At 54.6% G+C, this 25,468-nt stretch overlaps 1 protein-coding gene across 5 annotated transcripts in view; it reads left to right on the forward strand.

Moving 5' to 3' along the window:
- PAX2 (paired box 2) overlaps nt 1–21,477 on the forward strand; it is an 80,063-nt gene extending 58,586 nt beyond the window's left edge. For 2 of the 5 annotated variants that reach the window (XM_027062876.2, XM_027062880.2), the window contains 4 exons: nt 1,694–1,820; nt 16,172–16,273; nt 18,460–18,546; nt 19,021–21,477. In XM_027062876.2, the coding sequence (XP_026918677.2) occupies nt 1,694–1,820; nt 16,172–16,273; nt 18,460–18,546; nt 19,021–19,097 (393 nt within the window). In that variant the 3' untranslated portion in view covers nt 19,098–21,477. Of the gene's footprint in view, nt 1–1,693; nt 1,821–16,171; nt 16,274–16,426; nt 16,513–18,459; nt 18,547–19,020 lie in introns of those variants that run through there. The other 3 variants (XM_027062873.2, XM_027062878.2, XM_053206857.1) reach the window with 2 other exon arrangements.
- The last annotated feature ends 3,991 nt before the right edge of the window (nt 21,478–25,468 follow it).

Raw genomic sequence — 25,468 nt, forward strand, 5'->3', positions numbered from 1 at the left:
CCAACGGCCCTCACACCCAGTACTCCCTCCAGATGCAGAACAGCCCAGCGTGGCTGCAGCCCGCAAGACAGCGGCACGATGCACAACGCGGACAGACGTCTCTGATTCCTCCCATGTACCCATGTGCACGTGTTCACCCACCACCACAGGCCCCTGCTCACTGTACTCAAAGCACGGCCCCGAGAGCCGGAAGGGGCGCCTTTCCCAGGCCACAGCTCAGCACACCTCCCGCACCTGCCTCCACCCACACATCCCTGTGGGCCCCGGTGCACGCACGCAAGGATAGGAGCACACACCCATTCCTCCCACACCTACGGCCCAGGCCAGGCCCACAACCGCAGCCCAACACGGTCAGCCGGGCTTGCACGCGCACCCGCGCGGTGGCACAGCAGCGCCGCCCCGCGCGGCACAGTTCCTCCCTCGGACTCCGGCAGCTCCCAGCCACTCGCCTTTCTCTCCGCCCGTCCTTTTATCCCATAAGCTGTTTGTCTTCATAAAACAAAAATCAAAAGTCTTTTTAAGGTGCCCTGAGCCATAAACCAACAAAGGAGGAGCCGGCCGAGGCGGGCGGCTCGGTGCACCCTCCACGAGTCCCCGGCTGTATTACAATGAATAACCTTTATTTACTTTCATTAGACTATTAAACACCAGCACAGTCATTTTTCCCCCTGAAACTCGGAGCAGGGCCCATAAAGCAAATCCGAAGCCTAATTGAGTTCATTTTAATTTCTCTCCGATCACAGCGAATTACTCTGGTGATAAATCAGGGGGCAGCTTCACCCCCAGTAGAAGGCCTAATTTGCAGCTAATTACAAAACTGATTTCTACAGGAAGATCAATACGAGAAGGAATTGGAAATGACGAGGCAATCCCGTCCAGCCAGGGAGGGGAGGGGGCCCTCTGGGGGGGCCAGGAAGCGGAAGGGAAAAAAACGGACCCGAAAGAGCAGAAAATCAGTTTTAATTTAACGTAATATTAATCAGAGCAACTTTTCCTGCTTTGTGCAGGCTCCTGGGCTGCCCAGCTCTAGGGTCTGGCTTAGCGGTGGCTGCAATAAAAAGGCAATTACCCGAGTGTTTCGGGCAGGACACCCTTTCAGAGTCAATGACTGGCCCCCTCCCACCCTTCTGTTAGCCATGTGGACTCTCCCCCTCCCCAATTTCATACCCCAGTGCACAGGCAGAGAGCGAGGGGCCCGTGGGGCTGTCTTTGTTTGTTTTTTAAAAAGGGGGCGCCAGCACCCGAGCAGCTAGCCCAGCGGCACCAGGCCAGAGGCCCCGCTAGGCCCTTCCCCCAGCCCCTGCCTCTGCCATCACTGCACGGTTCGCCCTCCTCCCCAGGACTCCAGGGGGAACCTGAAAGCACCCCTTGCCTCGCAGCAGGGGGAACCCAACTGCTACACTCTGCCCTTGGGGCTTCTTAGGCAGAGGACGCTGTGGCAATTGGAAGGATGCTGGGATAACCACCAACAGCGTATACCTCCAGCTACGCCGAGTCCGGTCTCCCCCCCACCCACACAAAACTCTCCATCATCCGCCGAGCCCGCCCCTCCCTCCCTCCCCTCCCTCTGCCCGGCCATCTCCTTCCACCCCATCTGGGAAGGCTCCCTGTTCCTCCTCCCCATCTGCACACTGAGCCCTTTCTCCGCATGTGTGCATCAATAGAGAGCTGTCGCTTTTCTCTCTTCTCCCAGGGGAACGAGTACTCCCTCCCAGCCCTGACCCCTGGGCTTGATGAAGTCAAGTCGAGTCTATCTGCATCCACCAACCCCGAGCTGGGCAGCAACGTGTCAGGCACGCAGACATACCCCGTGGTGACCGGTAAGGAGGCTTCCGGGAGGGTGGGGGCGCTGCTTGCAGTGGGGGCACCTCAGCCGGTGCCATCTGGGCCCAGTGTGACAAGGGGCCCCCTGGCATATCTGCAGAGAGAGCGAGCCTCCGAAAACCAGGGTGCTTCCTGAACAGATGTGTGCAGATGTGGCGAGACAGAGTTGTGGTCAGGGTCTCTGCCTGGAAAGGTCGAAGCGAGGAGGGGGCTACTGCTGGTCCCTTCTGCCCATCCTCCTGGCTCTCCTTTTGCCTTTTTCTCTGGCCTCCACCGAGGCACCCAGAGTTATTAGCCTCTTGCTAGGACATGTGCAGAAGAACGCGGAGGCCGGGCTGGGGAGAATGGAGCATGAGGCCCAGGGTCCAGCCTCCATACTCCCATGTCTCCAAGCATGCCTTCCTCTACCCCCCGGGAAGCCGGGTTAGCTGTGTGGCTTTGGGCTTCGTGGCATATGGCATCCAGCTCTGTGGTTACAGATAAGCACGGTTCTTCCAGCCCTCCGTCCGCTTCCCGGAGAAATCACAGAGACTGAGGCTTGATTTCAAGGCAGGGTCAGGCCTGTCGCACAGTCAAACGCAGGGGGAGCGGGCATTTGTCCAGCCGCTCTCGTGGGTTAGGAGCGGCAGAGGCAGCTCGCGGGAAGAAGGCCGGAGTGTGGCGCCGCGCAGGGCCAGCCGATGCCGCTCTAGGCTGCCGGGCTGCGGGCTGTGGAAGGCGCCTGGCACTGTGGAAGGCTTTCCGGGCCAGGGAAGTGCCCAAGTGGGAGAAACACACATTGAGGTGTTATTAAAATTCACCTAATTATTCTGGAGACACTAAAGCCAATGTGCCGTTTGTTCCTTGGGAGACAGAATGATTGAGAAGGGTCTCGGTGGGGATTGGGAGACACTGAGGCGTTACCTGCCGAGCGAGGCGGGCGGAGGCGGCCCGGGGACCTGGCAGCCAGCGTCACAGCCAGCGGCAAAGACAGGGAACAGGCCCTGTTCTGACTTGGAGCCCATCTGAGCAGGGCTCAGGCCTGAGATGGGCTGTGAGTGGCCACACGGCCTCCAACTAGGGTCTGGGGAGGGCTCTGCTGTGAGCTCTCGCAGCTTCTCCTCCAGAGGTGTCCTGCTACAACTGTTTCTGGCCCGGACAGGGTGGAGCTCTTTGGCTAGGCAATCAGAGACTGTTCTGGAAGTGTCAGAGAACTGGATGGGGCTTTCGGGAGTGACAGGTGGGTGGGTCAGGACACTGCCTGTTATCAACTGGGCCTCGACTCAAGCCCTCCTTAGCCAACGTGGAAGCCCTCTGAGCCACTGGGGGTTCTGACCCAAGGCAGAGCAATGGTGCAGGCCGGGCCACCTTTCCGGTCTGCTGAGAGTTTCAGTGGCCACTTCCCAAAGGTGGTCCACCCCAGGCAGCTGACAAAAGAGAGTCCAAGAGACTCGTCTCTAATCCCAGCTGTGCTTCTCTGTGCCCAGGGCCACAGTCCAGAAGGCAGAGGCTCCCTGGGGTGGAGAGATGGACCTTTGGGTAGGGTTCCTGCTGCAGGAGAACTCAGGCTGGTGCAGAGAAGTGCCTCCACCTTGAGCATCCCCCGCCCGCCTTCCTGCCCGCCCCCCCCCCCCCCCATGGCCCTGGAACGGTCCCAGCTCAGCCTGGGAACATCTCCGGCTGATCCATCTGGATCCAAGTGTGAGAAAAGTTCATTTCAGACCCAGCTTGACATTCCCAGGTGGCAAGTTAGCACTAACATCTCAATCTGTATGCGACATTTCAATCAAGCGAGGAGTAACAAAAGCAGAACCATTAACATTCGGAGCTGTTCACCAGTGGTAATGACGGGAAACTCGCTCAGAAACTGGAAATTACCAAAAAGAGGGGAGTGTGTGGAGAGGTGGGGGAGGGGAGGTGGGAGGAGGTGGGGGCAGGGAATGATTTTTCCAGACTTAGGCCAAGATCCAGTGTTTGGATTAATGGTGCCATCACCCAAGAAAGGGCTTCAGATTATGCTCATTCTTAAAATGTTTTTGCTGGCAATTAAACGGCTGCAGTTATTGATCTTTGTTGATTTTATGTCCTCCTAATTTGCATAATCTATTAAAGATGAATGATTCACGATGTGTTTATTATGGGGACAAACAGAAATTGCTAGAGGTACTATCAAGGTGAGAAACGGGGCAGTGCCCAGAGACTTCATGCGCCGGCTCAGGAGCGGGTCCAGCATGGTGGCCTTCGGGCCAGGACTTTGTGGGGAGCAGTGAGCAGCGATGCAAGGAGAACAGACACGAGAGAGGTGGACTTGGGCTGTGTTCTTCTAGAAGGATCTTGGCATCTGTGACAACTTCAAGCCCAACTGGGATACGGGAGAGGCTTTTGGTGTATTTGTGGAAATTCCCCTCGGAGAGTCTTAAAAAGCTTATTTGGTTGGAGAATATGAAGGGCTTTGGTGGAGAAAGAAAAGGGGAGGCTCGTTCTGGCCAGGCATGTGCTAAAGGGGAAGGAGCAGGGAGGTCATCCGTGCCCACAGCCTGGCTTGGGCGTGCTAAGGTGTTCAAGGAACCCTCTTCATCCCCGCCGTGCCTCAGGCACCCAGCTCGCCTTCCTCCCCGGGGGACAGGCAGCTGAGGCTATAAACCTTCAGGTGTGAGCCCTGAGGAAACCGGCCCAGCAAGGCCCTAGCCCAACCTGAAGAGCCGACCTTATTGATATTCCTGCCACCTCCTGGCACTGGAGGCTGATTTCAAACTTCACCAGCCACTTGATACAGCTGTTCCACAAGGTCAGGACTGAGAGGAGAGAGGAGCCTTGGCTATTGTGTGGAGGGGAGAGTGGGGCCCAGTGGGCCAGGACACAGCTAATCACATTGCAAGCAAGGGTGGCTGCCAGCGACTGGGGCCTGGCCTGATAGCCTCCCCTCCCCACCTTCCATCTTGGAACCAAGGAGAGAGACCGATTTTTCTGGGTAGTGTTTGCAAGTTCTGCCGAGATTTTAATTTCACTGCATCACAACTCAGCAAGCTGCCAAGTCAAGCTGGTTATTTAAATTTATCACCCACTTTCCCTTCCGCCGCTGGGCTGCTCTAGCTCAGCGGCGTCTCTTCTCTCCAGCCCACTGCTCTAGGCTGCTGGTCTGGAACGGAGCCGAGCGTCTCCGAAGTGATAAGGAAAAAGGGACCAGCTAGATGAGAGAGTGGGTTGGGGGTACTCTGGCCCCAGGCTTCCTCAGGTTGGCTGGCTGATGGCTGGTGCCTTCTATCACTTCTCACCCTTCCAAAGGACTCCATAGGGGGCCGCCATCGACCCCTCAGTAGTCCCAGGGACCTCTAGGTCAGGACTTCAGTGAGGACTCTGGCTCCAACTGTGTGCCTGCCGATGCCTTCAAATCTCCCACCACTGGTAGGAAACAGCCCTTCTTCCCCCGCTAGCCCCACCCCAACCTCTCCCTTCCTGTGTCTGTCCAGGTCTCTAGCCATAGAGGAGCATGAGGGGACACTGGCAACAATGTTGATCTGAGAGAAGATGAGTACTAGTTTCGGGATTCCCCGAGTCCCTTGGAGACGCGCCTGAGCATTGAGAGAGTCCCTTGACCTGGCGAAAGTCCACCCTGAAGGGGAGAGCAGGTTCCCCACCCTGGAGGCCAAACGGAGCGAGTCAGGGATGGTTCGGCGGCTCTCCGTGCTTACCCTGGCCTCCCAGGAACCCAGCGGCCCCTGGACTTGATGCACAAGTGGGCTTCCCTGGCCTCTAGTGGGCATCAGCACCAAGCACCAGGAGAGATGCACGCGAGCGTAATCCTTGCCGCCCTCCTTTTAGTCCCAGAGAGGTAATGGGGGAATGAGGCCAATGTCCAGAAACCAGGCAGGCTGCACTCACCAAAACACCGCTGGGTAAAATGTAACAAGAATTGTTAATACACAGACAAGTCTCACTCTGTGGCACCAGACGTAGAGGGAAACTCAAAGCCCGGGCGATCTGTGAGAGACTGAGGGTATCGCACTGGAGGTGGACCCTAACTGGGGGACGTTGGGGTTGTAACACACCAGAGAGGAGCCATGACCTTGGGTCCAAAAGAAGCAGGACGCTAGAACTGAGCATTACCCCGCATAAAGCCAGGGACAGAGCAGGACAACACTGTCCGTGAAAGGGAGACACATAAACGTATCCCAGTGGGTCCAGGGAAGCAAGCAAGGGGGAAAAATGGTCTCCATGAAAAATGGCACCCTGAAGCCTGACCCTGGTTCAAGAGTTCAAGTTTATACCTGAGAGTGTGACAGGAACTCCCCAGCCAATAGCTGGCATGAAAATGTGTCTAGAATAGTGACCCACTCAGAAACCCCAGCAGGGACAAGGGCAGACCTTCTCTGTAGGGGCAGTCCCCAACCTCGGGCACCTGGGACTCCGCCACTGAAGATGAGCTTGCTACAAAAAAAAAAAAAAACAAAAAAAAAAAAAAACCACATACTTCATGTGAATACAAGCTATTGTGAGGGAGAGTTAGCAGAAGCAATCAAAAGGACGATTACTCTCCCCAAGAACGGGACATAGTAGAGCAGTCCAAAAGCATCTATAAAATAAACATGTTTTAGTCTTAAAAAGATAAAAGTTAAGTATCAGTTTTGTGTTTGTTACAGATCTAGATATCACATCCCCCTCCCCGCCACTGCTCAGCCAATCGTCAGGTAATAAAAATCAGAAAGGACAAAGGCTGAAGACCGCACCTATAGCGCATGGTTTTGAGGTCCAGGCGCCATGGAAAGAGCTGCTTCTCCAAACTCCCCTGCTTCTCCAAACTCCCAGATCAAAGGGTCAGCAGAGAATCTTCCCTTTTCTTTGGAAAAAAATGTCTGAACTTTGGAAAGCTAGGGATGAGGAAAATACATTCCTCCTCAGTGAGAAGAAGAGCCTTGTTAGCTCCCTACCCTGGCAGTGGGGGGAGAAGGGGGTCTTATTCCAAGAGTTTGGGAGAAACTTCTCGTGATGCCTTAAGACTGCAGCTCTGAAGGAATCTATAGCTAAGACCCAGGAGGAGATGTGGATGCTGCTCAAGGCGGGGGAGAGAGGGAGCAGAAGATTCTCCTGGAAGCTGGTAAATTTGAGCAGAGGTGGGGGGAGGTCAATAAGGCAGAGGTCAAAGCTGGAAAGCAGGGCTGACCCCCCCAGGTCCTGGAGGCCTGTGCGGACAGTGCAGGCTCAGCTTCTGAAAAAGGGTTGTGGGCTCTCAGAAGCTCAGACCCCCTGCCCACATCTGGGATGGTGAGCGAAGCGGCTTTTTAGCCGATAGAAGTGTGGGTCCTGGGAAACCCTCCTCCTCCTACCGGGGAGTCCTGAGGACCTCCAGAAACTGCCTCTTTCCTGTAGTTAACAACCCCCTTCCAATGCAACTGCACTTCCCTCCATAAAACAAACAGCTTAGCTCTTGGCCAGCCCCTCCGGGGGAGGAGAGGGCAATAAAGGCTGAGAAATGTTTCTAAAGGAGGCTGGGAGTCTCCTAGCCTTGTCTGTCAGCTCAAAGACCCTGATTAGCTAGAGGAATTTAGGGCACAGACATCAGAGTTCCTCTCCAACCTTGAAAGAAGGGCGCTAGGGCAACTTCTGACATACAGCAAGTCAGAGCCCTTTGCTGAGGAGGCCAAACCAGACCAGAGGGCTTCTGCACAGCACCCACGGGCCCTGGACTCTTCATTTAGGCTGAGAAGGCCCAACAGTATGAAGCTAGCCTCCTCCAGACATCCCTGAGGCCTCCGGCTACATCCCCAAGGACCTCCAGGCCTTAGACCTCAGCTCTGATTTAATTATGGGGGCATTTCCATAGCAATGAGACATTGACAGATAATGCGGGTGCCCTGGGCCTGCAGCTTAGGGAGTCATTGAATCAGGGCTCTGCCCCTTCCTCCTTTATCCAGTTCACCTCTAAAGGGAAAGGATACTGAAAAGAAGGCGCATCAATCCACTCTAGGACTGGGAGAGTGAGATCAAATTGGAGCAGAATAAAAGCTGTACCACCCCAATTTTCATCCTCAATCCACATCCCATGTCTGTGCCTACCAGCCATCCCAGTGGCGATGGGCTGTCCATCCCAGCAGGGTGCCTTGGACAGAAGCACAGCGGGGTGCAGGGTGGGCTGCTAATGAGTTGCAGAGGGGAGGAGAGTCATGGGGAATATGAAGACAGTATGAAAGGCTCCAGGGTATTTTAACAAAGATGCAGTACTGTGGTCATACCTTGGGCCTTCCTCTTGACTTTTCCCTTCGTCTCTTCCTTCCATCCAAGAGACCCAAAGTCTGAGCACCTCAGATGGATTGTGTTTTATCCTCCACAGCAAGGGTTCGCTGACCCATGTAGAGACCAGGGAGAGGGGCCAGGTTTTTTTTTTTAAATGTTTTTATTTATTTTTGATAGAGTACTAGCAGGGGAGGGGCAGAGAGAGAGAGAGGGAGACACAGAATCCAGAGCAGGCTCCAGGCTCTGAGCTGTCAGCACAGAGCCCGACGCGGGGCTCGAACTCACAGACCTTGAGATCATGACCTGAGCCGAAGTCCGACGCTTAACCGACTGAGCCACCCAGGCACCCCAGGAGGGGCCAGTTTTAATATGAATTCAAAATATTTTTAAGAAATCAATGATCTTTATTCCAAGTGCATATAGTAGCCAACTCAGGCTAACAAAGAGTTGCCTGATAGAAAGCACTGGGCACTATCTTCATGATTAGCTGGGTTAGAGAGGACCTTTCAGCTGTCATAGATGTTTAGAGATGCATGGGGGGGTCCCAAAGGACAATTCCCCAAAAGGGGGCTCCCCTGCCACTGAGCTTGTTCATTATTTGGCCCTTTCTAAGAAGAAAAGTTTGGCTAAGTAAAAGTAAAATCAGTCAACTTAATCTTTTCTGAATAACCAGAAATTCTAAATGGTGGTATCCTGATGAATATTCCAGGTATGCTTTGGGACCAAGGGCTCAGAAATGTCCTGGTGGGCTCAAAGCCACCTAGGTAAGACCTGAAAGCCCGTTTTCCCCAGAGAGCCAGCCACCCCCCAAGGTGACAGGAAACACCCCCCCTTATCCCCCGCCCCCCCCCCCCACCACACACACTCACACACCTGGCCCAGGGTGATCAGAATCTTTCCTTCCCCCACTATTAGCCTCAGGACAAACAAGCCAGTACTTTTTCACCCCTGAGCTTTGGGAGGCAAGCCTTGCCACTATTGTTACTTCTGAGAGGGCTTTGCTCCCTTCAGCCTGGAATCCTCTCCTCTCCTCCCCCGTGGCGGCTGGGCTGCTAGGCAGGGAGGGAGGAAGTCTGCGGCCCGCTCCAAGAGCAGCCTAATGCTCCAGCAGCTTAAGTGGCCGTTTTCCTTGGGATTAGGGTTTCACTTACACAGAGCGCCTGAAAAACGCTGCGCTTTCGGAAGGATTAGAGCTGACAATTCAGTGGTCTCAGAGAACAAAATAAAGCCGGAGAGGAACTGGGAGACCTGGAGTATCGGGAGACTGTGCAAACAGGCTTAACCTCTGCCCACCCAGCACGAGGGTCCCTCGTGCTCTTGAGCCCATCCGTGAGCCTGGGCCCGCCTCCGGGGGGTGGGGGGCGGCGGTGCGCCAGCACCTGCCCAACTCCTGGTCTCCACTTGGGATTTGCTAAAGGAGCCAGAGAAGGCAGCTTGGGGAAGTGAGGGAGGAGAGGGCTGGGATGTCTTCCCCTCTCTCTGAGCCTCAGTTTCCTTCTCTGTAAGGTAAGGGGGTTGGACTAGGAGATAGCCAGATTCTCTTTCAGGCCTTTGACAATGTGATTCTCCCCAACACTCCCTAGCCTTATCCCAGGATCCTGAGGCTGTAGCTCCATCCATGGTCCAGCTGAGTTAAAGGGAAGCCACCTCTTGGGGGGCTCAGATGAGGGCAGTGAGTGTGCTGGAAGGGGAAGGGGTGGGGACGGCATGGCTGGTGTATCCAGCTGGTTGGCTGTCTGGGCGCAGACCCCCCCTGAGCCCACACAGATCTGGGCGGGGTCCCTGCCCAGGACACCGCAGGGACTAAAGGTCCAGCTGTCAGTGGGGAGCAAGATCAGCTAGGAGAGCAGCCACCTGGGCTGCGGGCACAGCCCCCTCTGCTGGAACCCAGAGTAGGCAGGGCTCAGGATGAAGAGCTCTGGGGCCAGCACGGTGCCCGGGGCTGGCGGCCGTCGCGCAGGCACCTCTGCCCTCAAGGAAGAACCTTTGGGAGGATTTGGAAACCTTGGAAATAAGAAACAGCACGAACTAAGTGGGAAACTCCTTAAAAAGCAGCTTTCACGGATGTGAAGTTTGTTACTTTAGCATATTATTTAAATTTGGATTGGTCATTAGGTGATTATAATCGGTACACCAGTGTGAATGTGCAGTGTGTTGAGGCGGTAATTACAAATTTAATAACTGCGCATTCTTGGAAGTATTACGGATGCTTGTGTCAAACGCGGGCACAGACCGCCAACCTCGGAGCAATCTAATGTCTTCATCGTCAGTACCTTATGAGAAGCAGACAAAACTTGAGACTAGGATAGTAAACCAAGAGTTATGTTTTCTGGCCTTAGGCTCCTCCACAGTGTCGAGCGGATGGCAGAAGTGCTCATTTTCAGAGAACGATGCTGCGGAAAAGCACCCCTACACTCACCGACTGGAACTTTGGCTGTATAAATCTGTGTCTAATAAGTCTGGTGGTCTGAGTCATCCCTGAGCCCGAGCACCTCCGCCACTCGGGCAGCTGCCTTTTTATTGTTTCCCGGGTCTTGGGGATGCTGACGTTTCCCCTACTTGAGATAAGACTCTCCGCTCCCTCACATACTCTCCTGCTGTTCTCTGTAGGATCTCGTCTACTGGTACGATTGAAGTGCTTTCGAACAAATCGGTGTCTTTCTTAGGCCAAAGAAAGGAGGTTCGTTTGGTGTGTTATAAATAGTGTTTCTCAATCTCTTAGTCAGGCATACTTTTGCGAATATGATAAAGGCCATCTAGATGTTATATATGTGTACTCATAACATCTGATGTATAGCTTTACATGGACCCTGTGAAGCGTATCTATGGAGTCCCTGCAGGATCAGTGAACTCCAGTTTAAAACCCTTGCTGTAGAAAATGAAAGAACCTGAACCATGCAAGAAACAAGGAACCACAAGATGTTGCTGTAGGCAGGATTCATTTAGCATCATCCCAGGTTACCTTCCTGGACCAAATACCTATTTTCTGGGTCTATAATACTCAAGAATGACATTCTAGAATCAGTTCCTATGGTCCTGCTTATTCTGTCGTCCAGATTCAACCATCTACTCTCTGTGGAATCTCGAACATAATACTTCGCCCTCTGAGTTTCAGTTTTTCATCTATACAACGGGGATTACAAGCAGATCGACATCGTTGGTGGATATGAGGATTAAAAGAGAGAAGACACAGAAAATGTTTCGGACAGTGCCTAGCTGTCATCGGTGTTCGATGAATGCGAGCTAGGCTAGATCAAGTAGAAACACAACTCTGCCCTTGAATCTTAGAGCTGACAAGATAGCATAAATTCTCTGGTGACTGAAATTTTCCAATTTCTTAATAAAGTCATTCGCCTTGCTTTTCTCTGTGCTTTGTAAGAGGAACTGCACTTAGATTCTCCAAAACAGTTGATTTGATCTGGCCCATTTGGTAAGGAATGTCTGACAAAAGTGCACCGTCTGATTCAGATGTAGTGATTGCTGTAGAAATTGGCTGTAGACTCTTCAGGGACTTCTGCAGTTGAACTGAGAAGACATCCTCATCAAGTACAGTGCTGCTAACACTTCTGGGTGCTTTAAGACTCTCGACTACTACTGTTTCTTAAAGAGCCTCTTTGTTTTTTAGAAAACTCTCCAAGGAGATTAATACTCCACCCCATGGAGTTTTACTACAGACTTTCGGTGTCAGTATTTTATTCTTTATGTCCTGTTTTTTCTTGCCTCATCTTAATGACAACGGCGACAGTATGAGCTTTTGCCTGTTGGATGACTTCTTTTCCTCTCCTTTGGCTCTTTTGGGAATTATCTGGCTTCACGTTATCACTAAAAGGCGGTGTGGGGACAGACACAGCTTCGAACTCTGGCTCTCTCCTTTACTAGCTCTAGACCCATTAGGAAATCTTGATGCCTCTCCGCGCCTCCATTTTTTCTCAACTTTGAAACAAGGACGTTAGATCATCTCGAAGGCTCTTCCATCTCTAAAACGTTGTCATCTTAGGAAGCAAGGATCCAACACGAAATGCCCCTTCCCCTGGTCATATGTGGGTTCTTGTCCATTTGTGATTCCTGGTGCTGTTGTCCCATGACTGGCACTGTGGGTGAGCAAAACACTCTTGCCTCTCCCTATCCTCTGTTGGGTAACACGTACTTACTAACCTATGTATTTCACCACGTGGCTGTTTTCTCCTCCTTCTGTGCTTTCGCTCCTTTGTTTTTAGGGGTTGGTTGTGCTTCCAGTTCTCGAGTCTCTCTTTGCTCCCATGTGTCCATCCGTCTGCAGTGCTCTGCCGATTCTTCCTTGCACACATTCCATTACCCATTCATATCTCTCGCTAAAAGAGGCTTGCTCAAAGAATGCTGCTGGGCAAATGGTATGATGGTCTTAGTAATTTGAAAACTTCCTGCGGTACGTGTTTTCCATTATTGACAACGGGGTTCCAGAAGAATATATGGCTCTGGCGAGAGTTTGGTCAATTTTTTCCTCCTCTTCTGGTGTCACCTGTGTACTAATGAAGCCATTGAGCGTGCTTTGTATGCGGCGGCTTGCACCTCCGTTGGCTCAGGGGTCCTGATGGGCACCTCTTTGTGGTGATGCTGATGTTTCAGAATCCGCAGTGGCAGCAGCTTCACAGCTGTATGCAGAACACCAGGAAGCTTGCGTGCTTCTTCCTCGGCCTGGGCATCTTCTCTCACATTTTAAAAATGTCTGAAAAGCACTTCCCGGGTTCAGTTCTTTAACTAGAATTTGGGAATGTGTCTTTCAATGAACAATTCCGCGGGTGACTTCCAGCATGCAGAAGTTTCTGTGTGCCGGAAGTTAGCCTGACTGTTTTGCAAGAGCAAAAGCCAGTGGAACTAAACAGTGCAGTGGGGATAACTCCAGGCTAGCTGGAGACACCTTTCCAGGCATCCAGCCTCTCTTCCTTTCTCCGAAGCTAGGTAGGGAATTGTATGACACAACCTCAGATTACAAGGAATTCATGTGTGGCAGGCTGTAGGAACCAGGCAGCTGAAAATCAGAATTCGGGCGCATTTAGATTCCTGTTTTTCACTTTTCTGGCTGCTTTCCAGGCATTAAGATCGCAGGACCAGGAGGAATTGGATTTCTATATCTTTCTCATTTCAAAACCTCTACATCTTCCCTAACTCTCCTCTGTCTTGGGGCTTTTTGACCAGCACATGCCATATTATTAGTCTCTCAAGGAGTTGATAAATATCGCCGTCCTTGTCCATTTCAGACCCACTCCACTGAGAGATGGTCAGGAGGAGTGAAACTTTTATTGACAATAGAAGTCAATGAAAGAAAACCCACAACAAAGCAGGCACAGATACTTCCTTCTTCCTCTCTGGGAGTCCGAAGTGATCTCTTGTCTGATGGTTCTGCTCCGTTGTTTGTTCTTGAGTTTTAGGAAATATAAGACCTTAGCTATATTAGACAGTAGAGAAGGGAACCAACCATTCTATTGCTTGATGGGCTATAAGTCACAATACAAGTCACTGTCATCTCTCATCATCCCCTAAAAATTCATAATGGCCTGTTCAAACTATTTTTAGAGAAAAAGCAGATTTCAGCATTGACATTCTGCCTCAGCCTTTACCTCTTCAAAGGAGACCAGCACACATGAAACAGTCAGAAAACAATACAACCCGCCTGGTGTTGGCTGTAAGTGCAACAGAGTGATAGAGAATCAATCAGTAAATATTTATTGAGCATCCTTTATTGAGTTACCAACCATGCAAGGCACAGAAGACAAGGCCCTGCCCTCAGTTTGATTATGGTCTATTTGAGGAAGCAAGCCATAATATGAAACAACGGGTCTGATGCCTTATGAAATATAATGTCGTGGTCAGCCATGCAGCACAGACACTGTAGAAATTTGGAAGGAAGAAACTTCCCTGATGGGTAGAATGGTAGGCATTTTAAGGCTCGAGCTGGAAGGAGAGGGTAGCTAGGCGGAAGACAAAATGATACGGCAAAAGCACAGAGGTTCCACAGCGCACCTGCCCATGAAAGCAGTCCAACTAAACCAGGTGGAGTGAGAATCAGAGCTGAGAAAGTCAGGTGGGGAGAGTACCCAGGAGGCTTTGAAAGCCTTGGCAGAGTGTGGATTGCAACTGTGGACCGCAGAGAATCCATGGCGGTCTTCACAAGGGAAGTGATAGGTTGAACGCAACGTTTCATGAGGACTAGCCAGGCAGCCACCCTTGGGATAGACGGGAGAGGCAAGAACGTGGAGGCAGGGAATACAAGCAAAAACACTCTTGTGGCTGACCAGGGGCAGGTGCTCAGGAGCTGAGCTATGGAGGTGGGAGAGGCAATGGAGACGGGACTGATGTTACAGACATTGCTAAGGGGAATTGATAACACTTGCTGACTGACCTCATCTAAAGGGGAAGGACAAAGGCTATACATCCAGAAGGATTCTAAAGTGTTTGGTCTGGCGGTCTTCAAGAGGGTCAGGAGACCTGATTGGGAGGAAGATGAGTCTGTGTTTATTCCTGCTCAGTTTTAGGTGACAGTGGGACAGCTAATGAAAATGTTCAGCAGGCAGCTGGAAATGCAAAAGCCTGAGCTGTAGCCCTGTGTACTTTGGGAGAATTGAACCACTCAGATGTGTTGAGGGAGAAGTGAGGAAACTCACATGGGTCAGAAAAGTAGGAGATGAGGTGAAATTCACAGAGAGAGTGGCCAGGAGAGCGAGGGGCACTTTGGAATAGCCATAGGGAGGATGAAAGCTGCGGGTGGGTGGGGGGAGCTGAGGAAAAGGAAACGCACTGGGCCAGATGTGCAGAGTTCTGTGACTCCCTGCATCTTGCCACGCCTTGCCTTCTCAGGGTCAGACAGAGGCACCGGAGTGGGACAGTGGACAGGCTGAAGAGGAGGATAAGGGGAATCTGGAGAGGATAAATGGGACCCAGGAGAGCATCACATTGTCTCTAGGGCATGGCACTGCGGGAGAGGGAAGAGGGCAGATTGTTGGCATTAAAGATTGAGGCATAAAACGTAAGGGAGGTGGTGATCCCTTCATGGTGATGGAGGGGACAGGCAAGAAGGGGAGGCCACTCAGGTGTCGCTGCATCCCAGAGATGTCTGTGAACCATGGGTGGCTCCCTAATACTGGCTTGCTTTACCTTCACTCCAGGACACTGTGAAGGAAAGCCCTGCTTCCCACCCTCCAGACTCTAGCTAGTAGAAGTTTCCAGAGACTGAGGTCCGGCAGTTGGTGGGGGGAGAGGGGTTTGCTCGTTGGAACTTGATCTGATCCACTTGAACTGTTGGCTCAAAGCCCCTGATTCACTTCAGGGATGGTTTTTTTTATCATTTAAATTTTTTTTAATTCTTTATTCATTTTTGAGAGAGAGACAGCGATACCGAGTGTGAGCAGGGAAGGAACAGAGAGAGAGGGAGACAGAATCCTAAGTGGGATCCAGGCTCTGAGCTGTCAGCACAGAGCCTGAGGCGGGGCTTGAACTCATGAACCACGAGATCCTGACCTGAGCCAAAGTCGGATGCTCAACCCACTGAGCCACCCAAGCGCCCCATATCATTTAAATGCCATAAACACTAAGAGCAAAGTAACCCACTGGATGCCTCCCCCACCCCCACTCTCCACACCTGCCAAGCCCAGCACCTGCAGCTCCACTGAGAGAGGACAAGAAATACCCATCGGGCCCAGAATGGGTGGGGGTGGGGGTACCCTCCAAGTCTGAAGGAAAGATGGGGTGTTAGAGAGGTGCGGGGTGAACAAGATGATAGAGGTCCATTTGGCTACTGGAGAGACCACAGCTGAGTATCTTGCTGGGGAGGAGGAATAAAAGCAGGTCACCCCCCCACCCTTCTCCATCTGGGTTTGGGCAACAAAGGGACACAAGCAAAGGCGAACACGTAGGCACATGAACGCACACAGAGACACACGAAGTGCTGGAAACAGCAGAGGTGCATGGCCGATCATAGGACAGACGTTAGCTAATGGGCTTCAACGCGTGTAAGGGCTCACGCGGACCTGCTCATTCAGCTCTTCTGCCACATGTCTGCTCCCTCCTTGCCAAGAGCGTCCTTCCCATGGAGTACCCTGGTGGGAGCAGAGGCAGGCCTCTCCCTTCCAGGCCTCACTCCTTCCCCTTTGTGTCTTTCTAGGTCGTGACATGGCGAGCACCACCCTGCCTGGTTACCCCCCTCATGTGCCCCCCACTGGCCAGGGAAGCTACCCCACCTCCACCCTGGCAGGAATGGTGCCTGGTAGGTGACAATGGTGCAGCTGCCTCGTTTAGATGGGGGTGACTACGCTATGGGTGAGCTGCTGAGTCGGCTGTAGTCTGAGGCTGGGGGTGGGGGGAGACCCAACGTCCCCTCCCCCCAAGCCTTTTCTGTTCCATCCCTCTCTCTCCCTAGAGGCTGCAGTTGGTCCCTCGTCCTCCCTCAGGAGCAACCCAGGGAGGGAGTTGGCCGAAGGGGCTCTTGTGTGCACCCCACCGTATGCCAGGGCCCCTCCACGGTGCCCACCCAGCGGAGCCTGTGCCCCGGCTCCTCTCTCCGTGCCCCAGCCCACCCCAGCCAGCTGACACTGCTTGGAAGGGCCTGCCCTGGTTTCCATGGAAACTTGGAGCCCAGAACCATTTCCAGGGGCATTGTCAGTCACTCAGACAAAGCCACCCTGGTCCACACCAACCCGCAGGGAAAACCAGTGTGAACTGACCCCACCCCAGGGAGAGGAGGGAGCTAGTCCCTAAGGAAAGAGGAACAGAAGACAGGCTATGGCAGGATCCAGAGAGACTCTGGCTTCAGAGAGACAAGCTAGAGAACCACGTCTCCTCAGAGGTACCGGGCCCTCATTGCTCCTGGGAGGAGTTGGGTCTGGACTGTGTGGATCGGAGAGGCAGAGGCCGGGTTTAGGGACTGAGGACTGTAGCTGGAGGTTGTGCTCTTTCCAACCTCCCATCCCAGATTGGGAGCCTGGCTTGAAGCCAGAGAGAGCTGAAGCTTCTGTTCGTATACACACCAAAAAACCCTCTTATCTTCAAGAGGGTGAGACTCGCTGGGCCTGCAGTCCACTCCTGCTGGTTGCCCTCTTGTGTGTCCCTTCCCTGACACACAACCCTCACGGTGGGGGAGGATAGAAGAGGGTGACTGGCCCCACTCCCGGATGTGCATCCAGGGGCAGCCCTGGGGAGGCAGAGCGTGGGGGGAAGGGCAGTGGCAAAGAGGAAGACTGCCCCGGGGTGCTGTACCCCCATAGGGGCTGAAGGGAGTTAGAGGAACTGGCTAAGGAAAGCTGGGAGGTGTAGGTGAGGGGATTCCTGGCCAGATCTGGAGGGGCGTGGGTAGGAGTGTTGGGGACAAGGAGATTCTTCTGGGAAGGTCCCAGCAGTGAGCAGGTGGAGGCTGGAGAAGGTCTTAGAGAGGTGGGGGTGAGGGAGGGGGGAAGCCTGCAAGGAGGTGGGGATGAGGGGAGTCGCAGAGAGCTCATGGTGGCAAGGGGGGAGTCGTTAAACAGAATCTAGTGCTGATGAGGAAATTACACTTGTTTCATTAGCGATGGGGAAGGAGATAGCTCAGTTCCTCTTGGTCACAGTTGAGCTCAGAAGCTCATTATCCTGCTGCACGCATGCTTTCCCTCCTCGTCAATAAACAGGCTTTCCAGTGGCTGCATCCCCCACCCCCACCCCAGCTCCCTCTCGGAGAGGGGCCCCTTCTCCTCTACTTAACCCGCGGTTAGGGATCACTGTAAACAGTCTGGGGTCATCACACAGGAGAAAGGGCGAGGGGGAAACCCGGAGGCCTGGCCTTTCTCCCGCGGAGGGAGGGAAGCAGCTTCCGTCCGCTCCCAGCCCACGGGGCCCTCCGCTAACCGCTCGCGGACCGGCGGGCTGTCCCCCTGCTTCCCACCGCCTCCTTCTGCTGCGTGGCCCGCCTATCGAATCTCTCCAGGGAAAGGCGGGAGGGGGGGGCGGTGTTTCCCAGCAGAAACCCCCACCCCTTGCATTGGCACCGTGCTGAGATGCCATTCTCAGGACTTTCTGGGACAAAGTGTCCCGAGGGCCTTTCTTCGCCACCCTCCCCGGCTTCCATCCCGTGGGGGCTACGATTCCTAGAACCAGAGTATCCACTAAAAAGGCCCTAGACCCCAACGCAGCGGGGTAGGCGCTCCTGGACCCGGAACAAACCCTCCCTGGGTGACCCAGAGCGCCTCCGCGGCGGAGCCCCGAGCCCCCAGGCCCATGTGCGAGGCCGGTCGGTGCTTCTGCACCCGCCCCCCACCCCACCCCCCCGCAACGGGCTCTCCCCACGCAGACCCAGTGGATTGCTCTGCCTCTGTCCTGCCCGCCGCACCTGCACCTCGGAACCGGGGGAGGCCGCTGGCGGGGCACGTCGGGTCCGCCCGGGCGTTGCGCTGGTCTGATCCCCACTCCCCAACCCTCCCGCAGGGAGCGAGTTCTCCGGCAACCCGTACAGCCACCCCCAGTACACGGCCTACAACGAGGCTTGGAGATTCAGCAACCCCGCCTTACTAAGTGAGTACGCCACCTGGCTGGCCGGCGGCTCAGCGCGTCAGCCCGCGGGCAGGCTTGGCCGGGCTGCTTCCGGACGCCGGTCTCGCTCCCCTCGACCCGCCCTTCGGGTGCCGGGCGGGCAGGCTCTGTCAGTGCAGCACTGAGGCCCCGGGATCCCTAGAGGACGCCCGCGCCTCCCGTCCCTTCCCTCCCTTCCTCTCCCTTCCCGGGGGTTAGAAGGCTCTGCGCCGCCCCCACCCTCGGCCCCCCTGGAAAGTCCCCAGTCGGGCGGCGGCGGTCACCCATTGATCGGGCCCCTCTCCCATCGGTGAATGAAGCTCTCATGGGGGCAACCGGCCCAGCAGCCCAGCCGAGGTCTCCCTTGCCCCCATCCCGCCAGACCCCAGCCCCGGGGAGGTCTTTGCTTTTCTTTCCTTTTTTGTTCTCCTGTTTGTCCTCTCACCCAGCCCATTCTTCTCCTGTGTTAACTTCCAGGTTCCCCTTATTATTATAGTGCCGCCCCCCGGGGCTCCGCCCCTGCCGCTGCTGCCGCTGCCTATGACCGCCACTAGTTACCGCGGGGACCACATCAAGCTTCAGGCCGACAGCTTCGGCCTCCACATCGTCCCCGTCTGACCGCCCACCCCGGAGGGAGGGAGGACCGACGCGACGCGATGCCTCCCGGCCACCGCCCCAGCCCCACCCCCACCCCAGGAACCCTGCAGCCCTTCACACCACCCCGTCGAAGGCCGGACAGGACGGGTGGAGCCGCGGGCGGGACCCTCAGGCCCGGGCCCGCCGCCCCCAACCCCGCCCGCCGCCCCTCCCCGCCTGCCTGGACTGCGCGGCGTCGAGAGGAGGGCGCGACCCAGCTCGCCCCGACTTGGCCCGAGCCGACCCCGGAGCGGACCAGCCACACCGCGGGACCCTGGCCGGGCCCGCCGCCACGCGCGGGGGACACGTTTCTGTGACACACAATCAGCGCAGACTGCAGCGCGGCCCAGCCCCGGAGCAGCCCGCGTCGGACGCTCCGGCGCCTGGAGGCTTCGCTGGAGGGACTGGGCGAAGGAAATTAAGAACAAAACGATTTTTCTGCAGAAGGAGGAAGAGCCCCCTGCCGAATCCTCGGGGAAAAGTCCTTACGCTCGCGCCAGCCGGACTGCCCCCACCTTCCGAGTGTGCCCTACCCCAGAAGGCGGAAAGGAATGGCGTGGGGTCCGGGCTCTTGGGACGGGGGTTGGGGTCATCAGGTCTTTCCGAAGTTGGGACCCAAGGCACGCAGGCCCCAGCAGCGCGCACCCACCGAGCCCTACTCTTGGCTCTACCCTATTCCACCTGAACTGCCTGGTTCCCCAGGGCACGCCTACTAGTGACCAGACTCTCGGCCCCATCTCGCCCCTACCTCAGCGTCTCTTCCATCTGCGGCCCTCCCATTCTTCCCCCCTGCCTGTCCTTTTCCCACCCCACGACTCTGCACCTCTCCTTCCTAACTCCTCGCCCCCGCGGAGGCTCTCCAGTGCCCGCTGCAGGACCAGTTTCCGTAGGCCGCGGGCACTGGTCTTCCCGGGCAGTTCCTGGACGTCCCCTCCCCCGACACAGACTCGCGATCTGCCGGTGGTAGGAGCCGGTTCTGAGCCGGCGTCTGAGCTGCGGCGGGGTGGGGGTGAGGGCCGCCCGCCCCATCCCCACCCCCACCCCCACCCCCAGCCTCCTCCTCCGGCAGGAACTGAACAGAACCGCGAAAAGTCTACATTTAATATGATGGTCTTTCCAAAAAGGAGAAGCAAAACAAAACAGAAACCCAACAGGCTGCTGCTTTGTAAAAAGACGGTGTGTGTCGTGTGAAGGCGAACCCCGATGTATATAAGCCCGCCCCTCCGCCCCGCCCCGCCCGGTAGAGTCCCCGCTGCCCGCCCGCCCTGCCTGTAGATACGCCCCTCTGTCTGTGCTGTGAGAGTCGCCGCTCGCTGGGGGGGAGGGGGGGACACAGCTACACGCCTACTAAAGCACAGCACGTCCCGGGGGAGGGGGGCATTTTTTATGTTACAAAAAAAAAAAATTACGAAAGAAAAGAAATCTCTATGCAAAACGACGAACATGGTCTTGTGGACTCCTCTCGCCTCTGTTTCGTTGGCTATTTCTCTGTAATTCCGTGTTTTCGCTCTCCTCGTCTCTCTCCTCCGCATCTCTCCCCCTCTCTCCATCTCTCTCGTCCCCGCCTCTCTCCCCCTCTGTCTCTGTCTCTGTCTCTGTCTCCGCCCCTCCCTCGGCCTCTCCCCCCAGCCCCGGCCCGGCCGCCTAGCCCTCGCCGGCTAGCCCCGAGGTGGCCCCCCGACCCCAGCCCCGGGCTCGCCCCTCCGGCCGTGCCCCGCGCGCCCTGGGCCGCCCCGCCCCGTAGTTGCTCTCTCGGTAGCGGCGATGCGCCCTGCATGTCTCCTCACCCGTGGATCGTGACGACTCGAAATAACAGAAACAAAGTCAATAAAAGTGAAAATAAATAAATAAATAAATAAATAAAAATCCTTGAACAAATCCGAAAAGGCTTGGAGTCCTCGCCCAGATTATCTCTCTCCCCTTCGAGCCTTGTTATTTGAAAAGGAAAACGAGAAAAGAGAATAGTTGAAGGGAACTGCCGGCGCCCGGCCAGGCTCCAGTGGCCCGAGCGGGGCCGCGAGGGCGCTGAGGTTCAAACTCCGAGGCCGGGTCCTTCCCAGTCCTCGTGGAGCTGGCCTGGCCGGGCAGGGGCCCCAGACCCAGGACCCAGCCAAACCCTCGAGAGATCCCCGACAGCTCTGGTCTCCTTAGCCACTTTCAGCGCGTCGGTTCGTTTTGATTCTTTTCTTTTTCTTTCTTTTCTTTTCTTCTTTTTTTTTGTGCACATGAGAAATAAATAATAATAATAATAAATAATAATAATAAATAATAATAATAATAATAAAATTTTGTATGGCACTCCCCATGGCTCCAGGTTTGTCTCTCCCTGTCTCTGGGACAGGCCTCCTCTCACACTGGTCGACCCCAAATACCTGACTCAGTGATCCTCCAACCGTGACCTCCCTGTCACCCCCTTGCCAAGACCCTTTCGTGATGGCTGAAATCCAGCAAAGGCCCAGATGAGTCCTCCCTTCAGTAGCTACCCCCACCGCCCGCCCCGCTCTGGGGGCAAGGAGTTTCGCTTTCCAAAACTTAGGTAACTTCGAGTTAGGCGTCTATACCAGGCCTATTTGGTCACCCTGCCTCTCTCCCCGCACCCCGCTCTCGGAACGCAACGTCGGAGGCGCTCTACCCGTGGGTGGGGGTTGCCTGCTGTGCCCGCTCCTTCCTCCGCTCATCCCTCGGCCGCATTTTTATCCCCTGAGTCCACACAGCGACCGCGGAGGCCGCAGACGCCTGCCACGAGTTTCCTCGCCCGTCATTTGCTTCCAGGCCTGGACAGTGCCCAGACCCGCGGAGACTCAGGGAGAACTTGCCGCTCACCGGACCTCATGTGCCCTTGGCTTTGTCCTGGAAAGGGCGCTTAGGCGCTTCTGTCTGTGTGTCTGTCGGTGGCTTCTATTTATGTTTCCGTGGGTCTGTACGGCCCTGGGAGGGTCTGGTAGTGGAGAAGTAGGAGAACAGTTCGTTTTTTCGGACACTCTTACTGTTCTTGTCCGGAGAAGGATTTGTGCGCCCGTCCCTGTGTCTCTCTGTTCCTGCTTTGGGGAGGGATGGAGTGATTGTCCAGGATTGTCCAGGCTGCATCCGAGGTACTTGAAAGGGGTACCCCCTCTATCTCTCCAGCAACCTCCCAACTCCAGCCCTGCCACAAAGGCCACAGCCTCCACCTGGTCTCTCTGCTCGCAGAGACTTTCTTCCTCGGCCGTTAGCCCCCAACTCTGCCTTTTCTCACTTGAAAGACTATTGAAACTCTGAGCTGCCAAGGACAGCAACCAAGGCCTGGAGGCAGACTAAGGAGTGACCTTCTCCCTTGGTTGGTATCTCCCGGACACCTCCTTCCCACCAGGATCCCAGAGGCCTTTCTTTCCCCCAGCCCATTTGCCCAGCTTCACCCACATCATGGGACTTCAGGAGGATATGAAGGATCCCCAACAAATCAGCAAGCCCCTAATCAAGGCTATCCCCTCTCTTCTCCCTCTCCACCTAGGTCTCCTCCCTATTCCCCATCTCAGCAAATGACAGTCCCGATTTTCCACCCTGCGCAGTGAGTCTCCTAGAAGAATGGTCTTCAGACTTCTTTGATCATACACATCTATTGGCAAAAAGAATTCTGAACGTGTACCCCCAATATAGGTATATTTCCTTATTTACAAATTCCGTAAATGTACTACCGGGCTAACGTTATGAATTTCATAGCACGTAAAAAAAAGAAAAAGGGTGTGATTGGAATACATAGAAAGAGAAGTTCTAGTGTTCTCATCTCATGCCTAAATAGATTCTTTTGTACTTCCTGGAAAAGTTACACCCCACTTGGGAGATCCTGCTCGGAATCCATCAAGACCCAGGACATCCATCCAGCAGAACCCCTAGCTATTGCCTGATGCCCAGTGGGTGAGTTCCTAGAAATTCCTGAGTTGGCCCAGCCAATGCTGCTCTCATCATGTAGAAGGCTACCGGGCCCCCAGTACCTGGCTTTGCCTCCAGGTGGAGGGAAAACCTGGGAAACCTTCCCAGGGTTCATTAAATTAGAAGCCAGCCCTTACCTGGGTCCCACCAGAACCCCTTGCCTTCTATTCTATTCTGGTCACCTTCAGACCAAGTTGGACAGCAAGGATCCCATCGTCTACAGTGAACATCTTTGCCTAGAAGCTTTCACGTTGTGCCCCTCCTGAGGTACTGATTTCCACTTGGAAATCTGAGGGGCCCCCAAGCAGTTCTGCCCTCTTTGGCCAGTTTCCTGTTCTAACTGCAGCCCCATTTACCCACCCCAAACACCAAGAGGGCCCATTCTCTAGTTTCAGTATCCCCCAGAACTCACCTAATTTTGACTTGGCAGGTCCTGTCCCTGCCCCACCCCACAGAGTTCCCAGCTGAGGTGCACCAAGTATGACAATTAGAAACAGATGAATAAAGGTGTCCTGGGTTGAAGGAACAGCGGGAGGAAAGACATAGAGGCATGGAAATATACCAGATAAAATGTGGCTGGAGAATCAGGTGCCTGGGGAGAGACGGGGGGGGCGGGGTGGAGGGAGATGGCGGGAGATGAAGCGTAAAAGTAGTTGAGAGCCAGGATACTGTGCTGGAAAATGTCAAAATGGTATCCATCACCTACACGGCCCCTTTAGGGAAGCTGCCCTGCTCCCCGCCCCTCCTGCGCATGTAGACACCGTATTTGCACCAATGACTCTGCTACGTGAATTGGACTCTAGCACAAATCCAAGCCGAGCCAATCAGGACAGCACACAGGACGCGGGAGACAATGAGGACATTCCCCTTGGGGAGCAAAGCCCCGCGGAGGCCCTGAGGGGATTCCCCAGTCTTCCTCGTCTCCGTCTCCGTGGAGGACAGCTCCATTCTACCACTCAAGCCAAAGACTCACATCTTCCCTGACGCCCTCATCTTTCTCACTCCACTTCTGATCCACTGGCGCAATCAGACGGCTCTACCTTTAAAACAGACATGGAATTGGACCGCTTCGGACCACCCGCACTGCACTGCCTTAGTCCACGCCACTAAGATCGTTTACCTGGGTTTACAAAAGAACATTCTCATCAGTCTTTCTCCTTCCATCTTTGCCCCACCCACCCCAGGCTGTTCTCCCCCAGGCAGCCAGACTCATGCTCCAAAATGTAGAGCAGACCACGTCCCTCCTCTGCCCAGAGCCTTCCAGTGGCTCCCCTTCTCCTGCGGAGTCAAAGTCAGAATCCTAAAACTGACCTATAAGGCCCTGCACATTCTGGCTCTCTCCCTGCCCCCACATCCCTTCCGCTGCTATAAGTCACCTCCCATTACCTCCTCTAGCTCACTGTGCTCTGAGCCTGCTGACCCCTGCACAATACTTTGGTTTCTCCAAGCATGAGCCTTCTCAAGACACTTGCACTTGATGTGCTTAATACCCCCTGACACTCGCCCAACTTCCTTAAGGACTCTGCTCCAATGTTACCTTATCAACAGGCCTTCCCCGACCAACTTAAACATCCCTCTGCTTCTCCATGCTCTTTACCACCACCTGAAAGGTTATGTTTTATTGGCTTCTGTCTTGCCCTCTCCCATTAGAATGTGAGCTCCATGAGAGCAGATTTTTGTGTGATCTGTTTGCTGCTGTATCGCCAATGCCTGGACAGTGTTTGGCACACAGATGCTCAGCAAATGTGTGATGGACAAATAAATGAATGGGGTGATGAGAACAAGAAATTGTGAGTAGGCAGGGGGCTAAGGCAGGGGAGAGAAACAGTAAAGAGTGAGAGATGAGAGGAACCCTCAGTCACATAGAAGAGGAGGATGACCCCCAGAGAGCAGCCGAGTAGCTAAGAAAGAAGTGAGAAAGGGCAGAGGCTGTTCCTACTTCTCTCACAGCCCAGTGGTTTGATGTGATCACAGAACTCCTTGAACAACTTCCTCCGTTACCTAGGGTGACTCTTTGCCACCATTGTCCCCATGGGGGCGTTGAGGATGCATCTCTTCATCCAGTGGGACACTGCCCCTCCACCATCCTGTACAGTGCTTATGGGGCTGTCGATCAGAGTGTCCTAGCAACCCCTGACCATAGCTGTGGGCCTGAGACCCACATCTGGCCAATGAGGACCTCATGTCCTTGTCCAAAGCACATAGTCCTCAAGTTAGGAACAGAGTCTTGTCAGAAGGCTCATTATTGGGAACTGGAAGAGAGAAGTTCTCTTCTCTTGGCCTATAAGCTCAAGTGATAAGGGCTTTGGACCCCTAAGGACTGCCACCCACCATGTGGAGAAAGCAGACCCACTCAGAGTCAGGCAGGGACACAGAGCTG

This window comes from Acinonyx jubatus, chromosome D2, assembly GCF_027475565.1.
Source record: "Acinonyx jubatus isolate Ajub_Pintada_27869175 chromosome D2, VMU_Ajub_asm_v1.0, whole genome shotgun sequence".
Lineage (NCBI taxonomy): Eukaryota > Metazoa > Chordata > Mammalia > Carnivora > Felidae > Acinonyx > Acinonyx jubatus.